Here is a 12,521-nt window from a genome sequence, read left to right as displayed (position 1 = left end):
AATCTGTAGGCAGTTTCTGCCCAGCATTTACCTAGCACCAACTCCCCACCTGGGCTTGCTCAATACAGTGCCAAGCAGAGATGCTATTTCCAGTCCCCTAGCAGCACCCACCCACACAGCACTCTGTCAACGCTGCTGGCCCTGATGAGGAGCAGAAGCTGTTAGCTCAGCAGCAGCCTTGGGCTACTTCCCATTTTGGAGCTGGCACGAATCACGCCACAGCAGAGAGGGACAGGCCCCAGGGCAGTCCTCACACCCGGAGCTGCAGCACAGCATCCTCCTCGCCGTGCCCACAGCTCCCCAGCACTCCTGCCTTCAGCCATCGAGGTGCAGGGAGAGATGCCATTTGCAACTGCTCCAGCCACTGCAGATTATCAGAGACTCTTTTCAGATGAGCACAGGATGCAAATGAACCTCTGTGTTGATCTCTTATCTACAGGGCTGGGCTGTATTTATTTACGCCGCAAGATTTAGTGCTATCACTTGCCAGATATTTGGAGAGCCCCAAGGAGGATGGCGTGGCTGAAGCTGAAAAGCAGCACCCTTACAACACACTCCATGGGCAGCACAAGGGAAGTGTTATTAAAATACAGACTGCTGCCCAGGTGTTAATGCATGGCTTTCTGTATTGTATAGATATATACATCCACATCCAGCACACGGGAAAAATCTCTGCTCCCAGCATGCAGGATTTCACAGGGACCTGTCCAAAGAAGCAGTGCCACTGCTTAAATATTTTATTGATAAATAAATAAAATCACATACAGGACAAAGAGCAAGGTGCTGTACTCAAAAGGAACATGCCTGAACTCTGGGCATCAGCCCCAACCTTGGACAGCAGCCGGTCCCCACCCAGGTGAGGGAGGACAGGAAAATGAAAAGGGCTGCCAAGCACCCAAGCATATTTAAGTTTTCATCCTCATTGAAGGTACTCATGATATTTTACCCAAAGATGTGCTACATTTCAGAAATATGCCTAGAGAACCAGCTCTGCTTTTGCTTCTTCAGAGCTGTTGAGTCAATAATTAAAGCCCAGGATACCTTAACTGTACCTCTAAGGAAGAAGGAAAGAGCAAGAGGTGCGAAACACTGAGGAGAGTGATACCCTCATTCTTAGAGTTTCCAAATATGTTTATCTGCTAAAGCATTGGACCCAAGCAGCCTGACATGCACAGACAGGTTAAAAATCAGAAGGTACACATCTTTAAACGAGCTACAAATGGTTAAAATTACCTTCTAACTTAGAGAGGAGAAAAGAAGATAAATAAATCCACTGAGTTGAAACATAAGGCTGCTCACTAGAATACTAGGAGCAAGATAATGTAATTAAAATGTAATAGTAAAATGGTTTATTAAGATACATAATGACACAAGTTTGGTGGTGCACCCAATTTCCAAAATTAGCATCACCACAACATTTTATGAATACCATTCAGAAACACTCAGAAAAACTGAGGATACCCAGGACAGTGATATGGGAAACATTTAAGCAGATGTCTCTGTCACCGAAGCTTTTCCCCACAACAACACACCTAAGAAAACAAGAAATAAGGCCTCTACATTTGCTGACAGTCAACTGCCTGCCTCTGAATTCAAAAAAGTCCCTCTGTCTGAAGCCAGCATATCTGGCTCAATTCACAAGTTAACAAAATCCTTCTATTAATTCCAGTTTTTTCTGGGTAAAGGTTTCTCCTCTCTGCTGCCTCTGTAGGACAGCACTAGCACTCAGGCTGGATAACCTACTGCACTGTACAGATGTCCTTTCTAGCTTCTGACTCACAGTAAAAGCCTTGAAGGCTTCCACAGATTTCTGCTTTTCCTTCTGCCTCTCTAGCTTTGACAGTATTTGACACAGGAGCCCTCTTAAAAGGCTGGCAATCGTTATTACTTAGCCCAGACCACGAGCAAGAAGGCCTGGCAGTGCCTAGGAAGGCAGAGAAATGCCTGAGGTGAACACAGAGACAGAGGGGTTAAAGGAACATCTCTGATGATGACAGACTGCCTGAAATCCTTTAACAGAGCTCAGGGTTGCTTGTCCAAGCCACATCCAGCTCCAGATCTAAAACTCACATCTCCCCACAAAAGTGTTTTTCAAGCCATCTGCAGTTCAGGCTTTTCATAACAGCAATTCCAGCCCAGGACTTCTCTGCCCTCCCTCTCCAAAACCCCTTCATCCTGCGAGCCCTGGGATTTTGTTCTGCCACTGCTGCTGTACAGCCACAGGAAGGGTCCCTGTCACCTCCCAGCTAAGTGGATGTGGATCTGTCCTCTCCACCTGCAGCACAGCACATCTGCAGTATCACACAGAAACACAACTGCCCAACTCCATGCTTCTAATTTCCTTCCACAGCATCATATGTATGTGGATGATTTTTGTCTAGGAATATCTAACAAAATGGTGGCCTAATCTCCACGTTTCCTTGGAGAGGAGCAGTTCTCAAAACACAAAGGATGGGGAGCAGTAAGGACACAACATGCCAATGCCAGGGGAAAAATATCCACTCAAGTCACTCCTCAGAGCCCAGAATGTGGCTGGGACACAACACAGGGAAGAGGTAGTTTAAAATAAAATTTTTTAACTTGTGTTCATTTGAGGAAAAAAGAGGAGGGGGGAAGTCTTCAGCAATACAACAAACTACACAGCTTGTCTGGTGAAGTTCTAGCCTCCTGAGTTTTTCATCTGACACTTTATGTGCATTTTCTTATTTCAAATTATGAAAGAGCTCCCCATGAATGCTGCAATTACCTGCTGTAAGAAAAGGAAAAACTCAACAACATTGCTTAAGAATGAAAGCATCTGCATGAATAGTTAATCCTTAGTAGCTATTCATGGAAGCATACCCATACTGGCATGCTCCTAAACCACAGCTATATTCTACATACATTTTCAAAAATCTAGAGCTAGCCAGGTTTAGAGACTTTAACTTCTTAACTGTAATGTTTGCATCATGCTTTATAACTTCCAATCACTGTAAATGAGATGACCAACAGAGAAGCATTTAAGGTTTTAATTGACATGTGGCAGGAAAACCAAGGTGTACTACAAGAGCAATTAAAGTAATGTTTTCTGTACCACAATAACTCAGATTTAATCCTAGCATACTGGCAGGGAACTTGCATAAGTAGATTAGACTGCTTTCAGTACAATATGCCAGATACAAGAGGGCTTTACTAGTAATTCTCACTGCCAGGTTAGTGCCAGCCTCTACAGGTTTAAACAGTTTGTTCTTTCTCTGCTCTGTGAAGGGGATGTGAGATCTCTGCAACACGTTCATTCATACACCTGCATGTAGAACTGGATCTTGTCTCCCCTTCTGTACAAACAGGAAGGGGAATGAATAAAGGGGACTTTAATTACTGAGCAAGCAACATTACCTCAATTTCTCATGTCACAACAAACCACATGCTAATTGATTTGGAATGGACCAGGTTCCTCCCTCTACCTATTTTGCAATTGTGGTGATTTTACAAAACTATGCAGAAAGAGCAGTGCTGCATGGAGTGTCTAATACCCTTGCCTTAAAAAAAACAAAACTACCAGCTATGATAAAGAGGGAACAAAGGAAGAAATCTAGGAAGGCATTCAGGAATTGAAAGACATGTTTAGCAGAGAGTTAAATTTGTTAGCCAGTACTGCTGTCTTGGCAATGATCTGATCACAGCATCCAAACACCCACAGGGACCTAAGAAAGTATCTCCTATTCAAGGCATATCTGGTAGCTGGGCCACTTTCATGAGAGGGGGAAACCCACACAAGCAAGCAGCCTGCCTGTAAGCTGAATCCAAACTAGCTCAAATAAAGACACCTTTTGAACAAAAACTCTCAGAAACCACTGAGAATTCAAAGGAAAATATAAATCCTTCCACCTCTAGAGTCCTCGGACCAGGAGCTAGCTGTGTGCTTTACCCAAACACAGGTGAGAATGTTTATTATTGAACTAAATAGGTAAAGCTCAATTTAAAGATAAAGAATAGGAAATTACCTCATCTGGCCATCCTTTCTGTTTTTTCACAGGGTATGAATTTTACATGTGTGATTTCAGTAAGGCATGTGAAGCATTGGGACTAAGTGCCACTGCACAATCTGTGGCCTGGGACTGAACATTCACTTCATCTGCTGGAAGTGCAACAGAGGATGATGCTCTTGCTGGCAGATGGTCAGGGCTTTGCAATCACAAGCTTTTATGACAAGGCTTTTTACTCTGCAACCTCCATTTGTATCAAGCTTTTGCACCCATTTGTCAAGTTCAGATACATACCTAAAGAAGAGTACATTTTTAAGAGCACTGTAAACCCAAGAAGCACAGAAGGGTTCTTCATTCATATGACTGCACTGTGCTGTTCTTATAGACAGAGATCTTTCCTTAATGCCTCCATAATGCTTCATACACCAGACAGGGGCAGGGGGAGGGAAGTAGAGGGGGCAGAGATTGAGTCTAGGGAATGGCTGACAGCATGACTGCACTGTGCTGTTCTTATAGACAGAGATCTTTCCTTAATGCCTCCATAGTGCTTAATACACCAGACAGGGGCAGAGGGAGGGAAGTAGAGAGGGGCAGACATTCAGTCTTTATCTAGGGAATGGCTGACAGTGAAGATGCAGATAAGGGGACCAGGACACCAATTTTGGGTGCCTATGCTCAGTTCCAAGTTCCAACCTTGCTCTTTCAAGACCATGACTTCTGTACCCAGATTTCAATAGAAACAATGAAGGAACAGAACTGGAAGCACAGTACAGCCCACATCTATCTGAAAAGACATGTAGCCTAACTTCCATTTACACAGAAGACTTGCATTGGTTTTTGTGTGTTTTCAACAGCTTCCCAAAGGCATGAAACAGGAAGAAACCATAAGACTTGGTTTTCCCATGATCAGTGTAATATAAGTATAATACTAAATTGCTTACAGAGCCTATAAAAGAAAAATACCCTGTACAAGCAATTTAAATTATGTGTTTTAGACACTGAATTAAAACCAATTCAGGCACAACTCAACTATATAATCTCAATAAGAAAGAGACAAATAATTCAGAATTTCACTATTCCCACACCCTCAGATACCACTACTTTAATATTGATTTAAATATACAAGCATTACTTTCTTTACTCTTGCCACCCCTGCAGCACAGGGGATTATTTCTTCTTCCTTCATTTTACAGATGGGCTACAGCGCTGAGTACGCAGATGCCTGTGAGGGCCAACTGTTAAAATTCTCAAAATTCCCATCTGAAATTTATCCCTTATATGTCAGACCTTTTTCCTCATACCAATTTGCTTGTTTTGCTCATATCTGTAACACAGCTACTGCTCTTAGGCTGGTCCAGCATCACACTGGGCTTGGAGCTCCCAAACATCAAGAGTGGGGCAAAACACGTCTGATGCCATTTCTGCTTTCCTCTCTTTCTTTCTCCCTGATTTTAAAGCACTGCCCTCAACTGTATCCCAAGGTCTTAGACCACAACAGCCTAGTGCAACATGTAATCAGCCAGAAAGCAAATGCTTCTCCGAGCTCCCTTCTCAGCATGCAGAGCTCAACATTTTGAGAAAACAGACACCACTGCAGATGTGTAGCTGTTAAGGCTTTATTACTATTCAAAACTACAAGTTTACCTTGCTGAGCCCTTGGCTACCCTCCATAGCACCCAGAAGCTACTATTTCCCTGAAGAAATACAGAAAATGGTACCTGGAGTTTAAGACAGATCTTTCTGTAGCCTCTAGCTCTGCCATCCAGATACTACTGATTAAATACAAAAGGCATCTAATATATACCAACACTAAACAAAACCTGAAGTTTAATGACAATAAGCCACTATTTACCTATGAATAACTCACAAAATACCACACTGGAAGGGCAGCATCAGAGATTAGTCCCAGTATGCACAATACTTACATCTTAACAAATGACAAATGTCTTCAGTAGAATAAGAGCAAAGGAATAGCATTTAACAGACTTCCTTGTCTGACAAGCTTGAGGATTTACATGTAACAGACTTTTTGTGACCAAAACATGCTCTGTCATTACCACCTGTTGGTTCCATGATCATAGGAAAAACATTCTGGTAAAAAAGCGCTCTATAAGCAGGACTGTATGTAGTACCATGAAAGCCCACTTCAATTAGAAAAAGCTAAGAGCTACAGAACTAGATACAAACTGCCAACCCCAAAGGAGATGCATAAGCATATACAGTTTAAAATCTTTTAGTTTACAGCTTCCTGTGAGCAAGTTCCATGCTCCTAGAAATGAGCCTTTAGACAACAGTCTGATTACATTTTGGGGATAAAACTACACAGGAAGTTTTCATAGGGTGATACAAGTTCTGAATTCCAAGTCACTTCCACAATACAATTATATAGACAAATCTAAACTAATACTGTAGCACTCCAAGCTCATGGATCCACAGCTATTTTTTAACACTTAAAGAAGAATTTCATTTTACTTTTTTAACAAATAGTTAACTTTTCCTGAACCAGTGTCTTTGAAAAAGGTAGGTGTGCTTTGCTTTGGTGCTTCTGCTTACAAGCACCAAAATGTTTTAGCACCACCTTCAAAGGTTGAAACCATCTCTAATTGCATGGAAGAACTACTGCTTGTAACACTGCAGTAGAGGAGGAGCTGGTGTGACCCTCTAACTCATGAAACAACCAGAAGTCTTATCCTTGAAGTCCTGGACAATGTCATTTGAGCACATCTGAGCTAGTCAAACTGAAAAGTTACCTCTTCTCTTTCACATGTTCACTAGTAATTCAACCAAACAAATAAAAACCAGAGAGCATTCAGAAGCACATCCAAAGTTAACAAACCTGTCAACTCACAATATCTAAAATTAGAAGTAGGGACAGGAAACTCTAGTATTGAGAAATTAATTGACCTTTCCACAAAATGAAGGCCTATTACTAGAAAGTTACTTCCTAGCCCACAATCTTCAAGTTTTACAACCATAATATAAGGATAAAGAATTAGTAATTTCTATTATTTTTCTGCCTGAAAACTAAATAACATAATATAATGATACCTGAATTGAGTACTTACAGGGTCTCTCAACTCTTCATTGTCTCGAGCTGACGTTCGAGGTATCTTCACCGGGATTTCATCTCCACATTCAGTGTCTGAAGCATTTGGAGACTCTGCTAAATCAAGGAACTCATCTCTCTTGTGACCTCTGAACCTTATTTTGTCCAACTTCTTTAGCATGTTCAGCACTGCACTTTTCTGCTTTACCTTAACATGACGGTTGGAGTCTCTGCAAGATAAGAAATCAACAGTATTTTAGAAAGCTTGCAATAAATCTAAATACACACATTCTTATCACTAACTACTCCCAACCGTCTTTCAAGTGCCTTCCTGCCACTGGAGGAAAAGCACACTTAGCTTCTTAAGAGGAGTTTTTTGCACAGGGTAACATGCATCATTTAGTTTGCAGTAGTTGATCATTTACCTTCTTCCCAGACTATCATGGCCCCTCTCTCCTGGCAGTTTTTAAAGCAAGTCAGAATAGGCAGAAAGCAACAACCTGCACTCCAAAGAAAGATTAGGAAGCCAGTCCCTAACAGCTTACTTGAAACAAAAAAAAAAGTTTAGCTGAAAAGTCAATATTCTTCAATTTGTGATGCTTCTAATCAAAGACAGGAAAATCCACCAAGCTTCACAACCAAGTTTTAAATTCCCAGACAAACTAGAACAAAGGAGTAAGGATGCAATCATATCTCACTACAACCTCAGGCTAACAAAACAGAAAGTGCCAAGGGTTTACTGAAAAAAGCCACAGACAGATCCATGAAGAAGACTTCATCAAAAATTAGACAGCTGAAACAAAGCATAAATCATATTCAAACATACTGCCAAAATCCTTAAAATTACCACAACTTGACAATCTTGTATACCCCTGAAATTATAGTAGGAGAAGCATTTTCCTTTTAAAAAGACAACAGAAGAAAGCTTACTTTATGTGCATAAACTCATTGTAATGGCAGCTTTTCAAGACACTGCACTGTATAGTTTCTGATTTAATCCAGACTTGCCAAACTGGTCCCATTCAAGGAATCACACTCTGTACCACAGGTGCCAAGCTTCATCTTTTTTTAAAAAAAGCCAAACCCAACAGTTAGTTCATTGATCCTGTCACTCCAGCAAGCTCCTGCTCTGTCAGTTTATAACAAGACAGCCACAATTATCTCAGCACACAGAGATTCATCTGCAGGATGATGCCATGCTCTAACAAATGGATTTTTAAAGATCTGGTTTGAGGCATTTGTTCCTGGTACTACCCTTTTGTCCTCTCTGGTCAGCACTACCATCCTCTGCATTAGAAGTCATGCTCAGCTTCAAGGCACATCATCCCAGACACTGGTGTGAGATGAAAATACAAAGGTAAATTCAGACACATGTCACTTCAGGAGTAAAAATAAAGAGCAAAATAGAAAACCTTTTGCTACCACAGCCTTTGTACCTAAGGCAATTCTCACCTCCTAGGACAAACCACTTTTCAACAGAGCTCCTCAACTTTCCCTATGGATTCTCCACTTACCCTAACACTTTGGCATTGACTATTCACATCAAGTTCAAACCAGATCATTCCCTTCAAATATATCTTAGTTTGTACCTCTGCCAAAGTTTATTAGCCCCTTTCAATTAAACACAGAAGTTTTAAACCAATGCAAACCCCTTACAGTACAGCTGGCAAAAGAAACCCCACAAAACTCTTCCTTCATCAGAGATACTTAAAGTTTCAACCCTGCATTTAATCTATCACTTATAGAGAAACACTTGTGGTAACTCACACCAAGGTTATTTTCTAAGAACAGCTTTTCTTTGAAGTTCTTTTACTTGTCAGAGCTGTGTTAAAAATAGAAACACTTCTTGCTCATTCATTGACTATTTGATGAAGAAACTTGTCAGCTATCACAACCAGAAATATCTCTAGGCCCTACTATTAATAGCATCTAGGGAACAAATGGTATGAGGGAGGTTTAAACCTCTGATAAGCACCAGCAATTGTATTGTTCTCTCTCCCATCACAATGATCTCCATCTACGTTGAACCAGATTTACATACCATGTACCAGACCTACAGCAAAGCAGCTGTAAACAGCTGTCTGTTCATCATCCACACTGTCACTGCTAATGATACAGCAGTGCATGGAAATAACAGAGCATGGAAGAGTGATATTCCTTTTCTGGAGTGGCTGGCAGCCCATAACGATGGAGGACAAGCATGCATCCCATGCCTTCTCTATCCCTCTTAGAGATGGAGCAGTTACTGCGGATGAGCATTGCTGTCCTGGACAGAAACAGTCCTCAGCATTCTCCTGTTAAAATCACATTTATCCACTGCTCCTCAAAGGACAGGGCTGGATCTGGACATCTTTTATAGTCTAGTATATCCAACACTTCCACAGATGGTTCAGAATTCATCTTTCTTTCCCCTTAGCACAAATGCACATTCACTTGCATGCGTAAGAAATGTTCGAAGCATCAAAAACATCTTGAGACAAAGAAATCTCCAACCCTTCGAATGAAGACTGAAAAAAGCCACAAGGACAGTGAAGAGGCCCACTGGCATAACTGCCAGGGATGGGCATCATTTTGGGAAACTGAGCTCCTTTCTCATCCTGGGACGGTTCATCCATTTCAGTCCAAGGTCACAGAATAACCTGGCCAACAGATTACCCAGTACCATATTTTCAGTGTTTTTTTACTCACAAAACTGATTATTTACCCCTATGTATGTTACCACCTAGCCTTTTAAAAATGCAAACCGTTCTTTAAATCACTCCACTGAATGAAGTCAGCACAAATTCTGATTTGACAGGTATGTCACGAGGGTCAATATTTTTAAAGAATTATTCAGTAGGTTAATCATTAAAAGAGGACATAGTAAAGAACCACACTCCAATGCATTTCTGAAGTGCTTGAAGTACAAGAAGCTGGTTTATAAAAGTATCTTCTCAGTTAAAATTTAAAAATTATAAGATCTTTTTGTCTAAAAATTGTTTTGCATGTACCAGGTTCCCAAATTACTTACAGTTACATTACATTAACCTAAGCAGAGATGTAAGCTTGCCAACAAGCTCCTATGAAAACTCATTATCTGGCCTCCAGCCAAATGCTGGATCTAAGACAGGCTTTTTATGTCAGCAGCCTGTTCCTGCAACCAGCAACTTTTTTTTTTTTTTATGCTGACATTTCAGCAGTTTCACTAGGAAAAAAGATTCTTGGAGATTCTGTATTCCAACTGACTTGAGTCAAATTTAGACAAGCTTGGGGAAGCTTTTACAAAATCAAAGACCAGAAATTGATCTAGAATTAGATTTACTGTAAAATACAGCAACTAAATATCAAAACACTTTCTTCACCATCATAGCTATTCATCCCTCACCTTCTCCCAACTACCTATCCTAGACCCATCCCTACCCACACACCCATTCTGAGCTCAGCTGGTTCAGCTGTGAGTTTCAGGCTGTTTCTACTAACTCCCCATACCCACTACCTCAAAACCACCATGCAACTCTGCACATGAGGAGCTCAGAGTGCAGTAACAAATACTATAACACTCTAATAAAAATACAAGTATTTTAACTCCATGCATTTTAAACACTGCCAAACATGCATTTCCCAACACCGTCATACATGTGACAATAACCAAGTGAAAAAGGTCCATTTTTTCTATGCTTAAAAAACCTCCTAGCTAAAATAATCTTTAAAGATTTTCTTGTTAATTGCCATTAATATCTACCAGCTAACACAAATTCTTCAAGCCCTTTATTTTATCCCTTTTAGAGAGGGCCAGGGAAGAGATGCCTTTATTTTGACCTAATATGTAAAACCCTCAAACAACTGTCAGACTTTTATTTCAAATGAATATATCAGACCGAAAAACAACATACACTCACATTCCAAATTTATACTAAGAACAGAAAAATCAAGTTTTCCCAAACTTCCACATGAAAATCGTAAGGAGATCTACAAGAAATCCTTCAGCCTACGTCTCTTTCACTTCAATAAGGAGACAATTTATACTAAGAACAGGAAAATCAAGTTTTCCCAAACTTCCACATGAAAATCATAAGGAGATCTGCAAGAAATCTTTCAGCCTATGTCCCTTTCAGAGACGCTTCAATAAGGAGACAGTCAGCTTCCAGGGAACATTGACAGCCACCCCTGCCATCTGGAGGGACTTATTCATGAGACGTGTTTCAATGGACAACTCTCCCACCCCTTCGTGCCACTGCTACCCCATTTCTACTCCTGCATGGAGGTGGCAGAGGTTGGGAGGCAGAGGGAACTCCGGGAAGCGCAGTACCCAATGCACCGCTGCTGTCTGAAACCTGCCTTAACTCACCCCAGAGTCTCCTACAAGAAGTTCATAGGTTTTGGTTTTCTGTTTTGCATTTAGTTTTTACACATATACAGTCTGTGGCCTGGTAGACCCAGCAGGGATTGAACAGCTAAATCTTCATGTGCACTTTTCAGAGAAAGGACTCTGCTTCTCAACAGAGGGTTCAGTCAGTTTTCCTTAGCTGTTAACAAAACACAAACCTGCTACACAAAGTCAAACAGCATTGCCTCAGCAAGTGTTAGTCTGGAGCCTGAGGGAAAACAAACAAAGAAACCACTTAAAACATCATGGATGAATTTCATTCCAGGTCAAAAAGGCCCTACAAGACTATGACATAGTACAGTAATCTTCCTTCCTTTTGCTAGAAAAATAGCTTTTCAGAAACTGAAGATGACCTGCAAATCTAGCATACCCCTAGTTCTCATCTTTACATTGCATCTCCTTCATATTGTCTTTTCATTCTCAAAATACATTTCTGCAGAAGTCCAATGTAAGAGCCCTGGTACTTCAGAAAAGCCAGGCTGTGTGTGGATGAACAAATACAGACATTGTTGTCAACACCAGGGCATTTTGGCTTTATCATGAGGAAGGGATGTGCAAACTGAGCAAGCGGAAAGCATCAAGATTGCATTTGGTATTCATTACTTCTACACTGAAATGCTCCTTAGTAATACCCTGAGAGTTGACAGAAGAGTAGCAACACAAGACAAACTCAATCCATCCACATACACTGAAAATTAAGCTTGGTGTATTCTTTTCTAGACATGTCTAACTAAAACTAGAAGGAACAGTGAGACTATCGAAGCCTAATACAGATTCAGAGTCCTCTGTGTAATGTTCTGTGCAAAAAGTTCTCTCCTGCTACATGATTATTCCCCCCAATTTTTCATTTTAATGAACAGAATCTCATTTCAAGTCACTTTCCGAACATTTTGTACTTATTAATATTTAAGAAACTAACCAGAGAAAGATCAATTGCACTAGAGCTCCTTGTCTGCTCAGCTTTTCACAGAACCAGAATGGGTCAGAGTGGAAGGAACTACAGTGGGTCATCTGGTCCAACCTCCCTACTCAAGCAGGGTCATCCTAGAGCACAGGATAAAAGAAAAGGACACTTTTCTTCCCCCTGTGTATAGACTTCTCCCAGACTACTCTCCAGAACGCTCACATCAGTGAAGAAAGCCAA

At 40.9% G+C, this 12,521-nt stretch overlaps 1 protein-coding gene across 2 annotated transcripts in view; it reads right to left on the bottom strand.

Moving 5' to 3' along the window:
* The window catches only part of GRAMD4 (GRAM domain containing 4), a 75,160-nt gene that overhangs the window by 44,019 nt on the left and 18,620 nt on the right, over positions 1-12,521 (bottom strand). For both annotated transcript variants that reach the window (XM_039726679.1, XM_039726680.1), the window contains exon 2: positions 7,031-7,241. In XM_039726679.1, coding sequence (XP_039582613.1) covers positions 7,031-7,241 — 211 coding nt within the window. The remainder of the gene's footprint in view (positions 1-7,030; positions 7,242-12,521) is intronic.

The sequence above is a fragment of the Passer montanus genome, unplaced genomic scaffold (genome assembly GCF_014805655.1).
Source record: "Passer montanus isolate IOZ18808 unplaced genomic scaffold, ASM1480565v1 scaffold6, whole genome shotgun sequence".
Lineage (NCBI taxonomy): Eukaryota > Metazoa > Chordata > Aves > Passeriformes > Passeridae > Passer > Passer montanus.
Note: the sequence above shows the minus strand (reverse complement) of the source record. Positions and strands in the feature narration are given on the sequence as shown.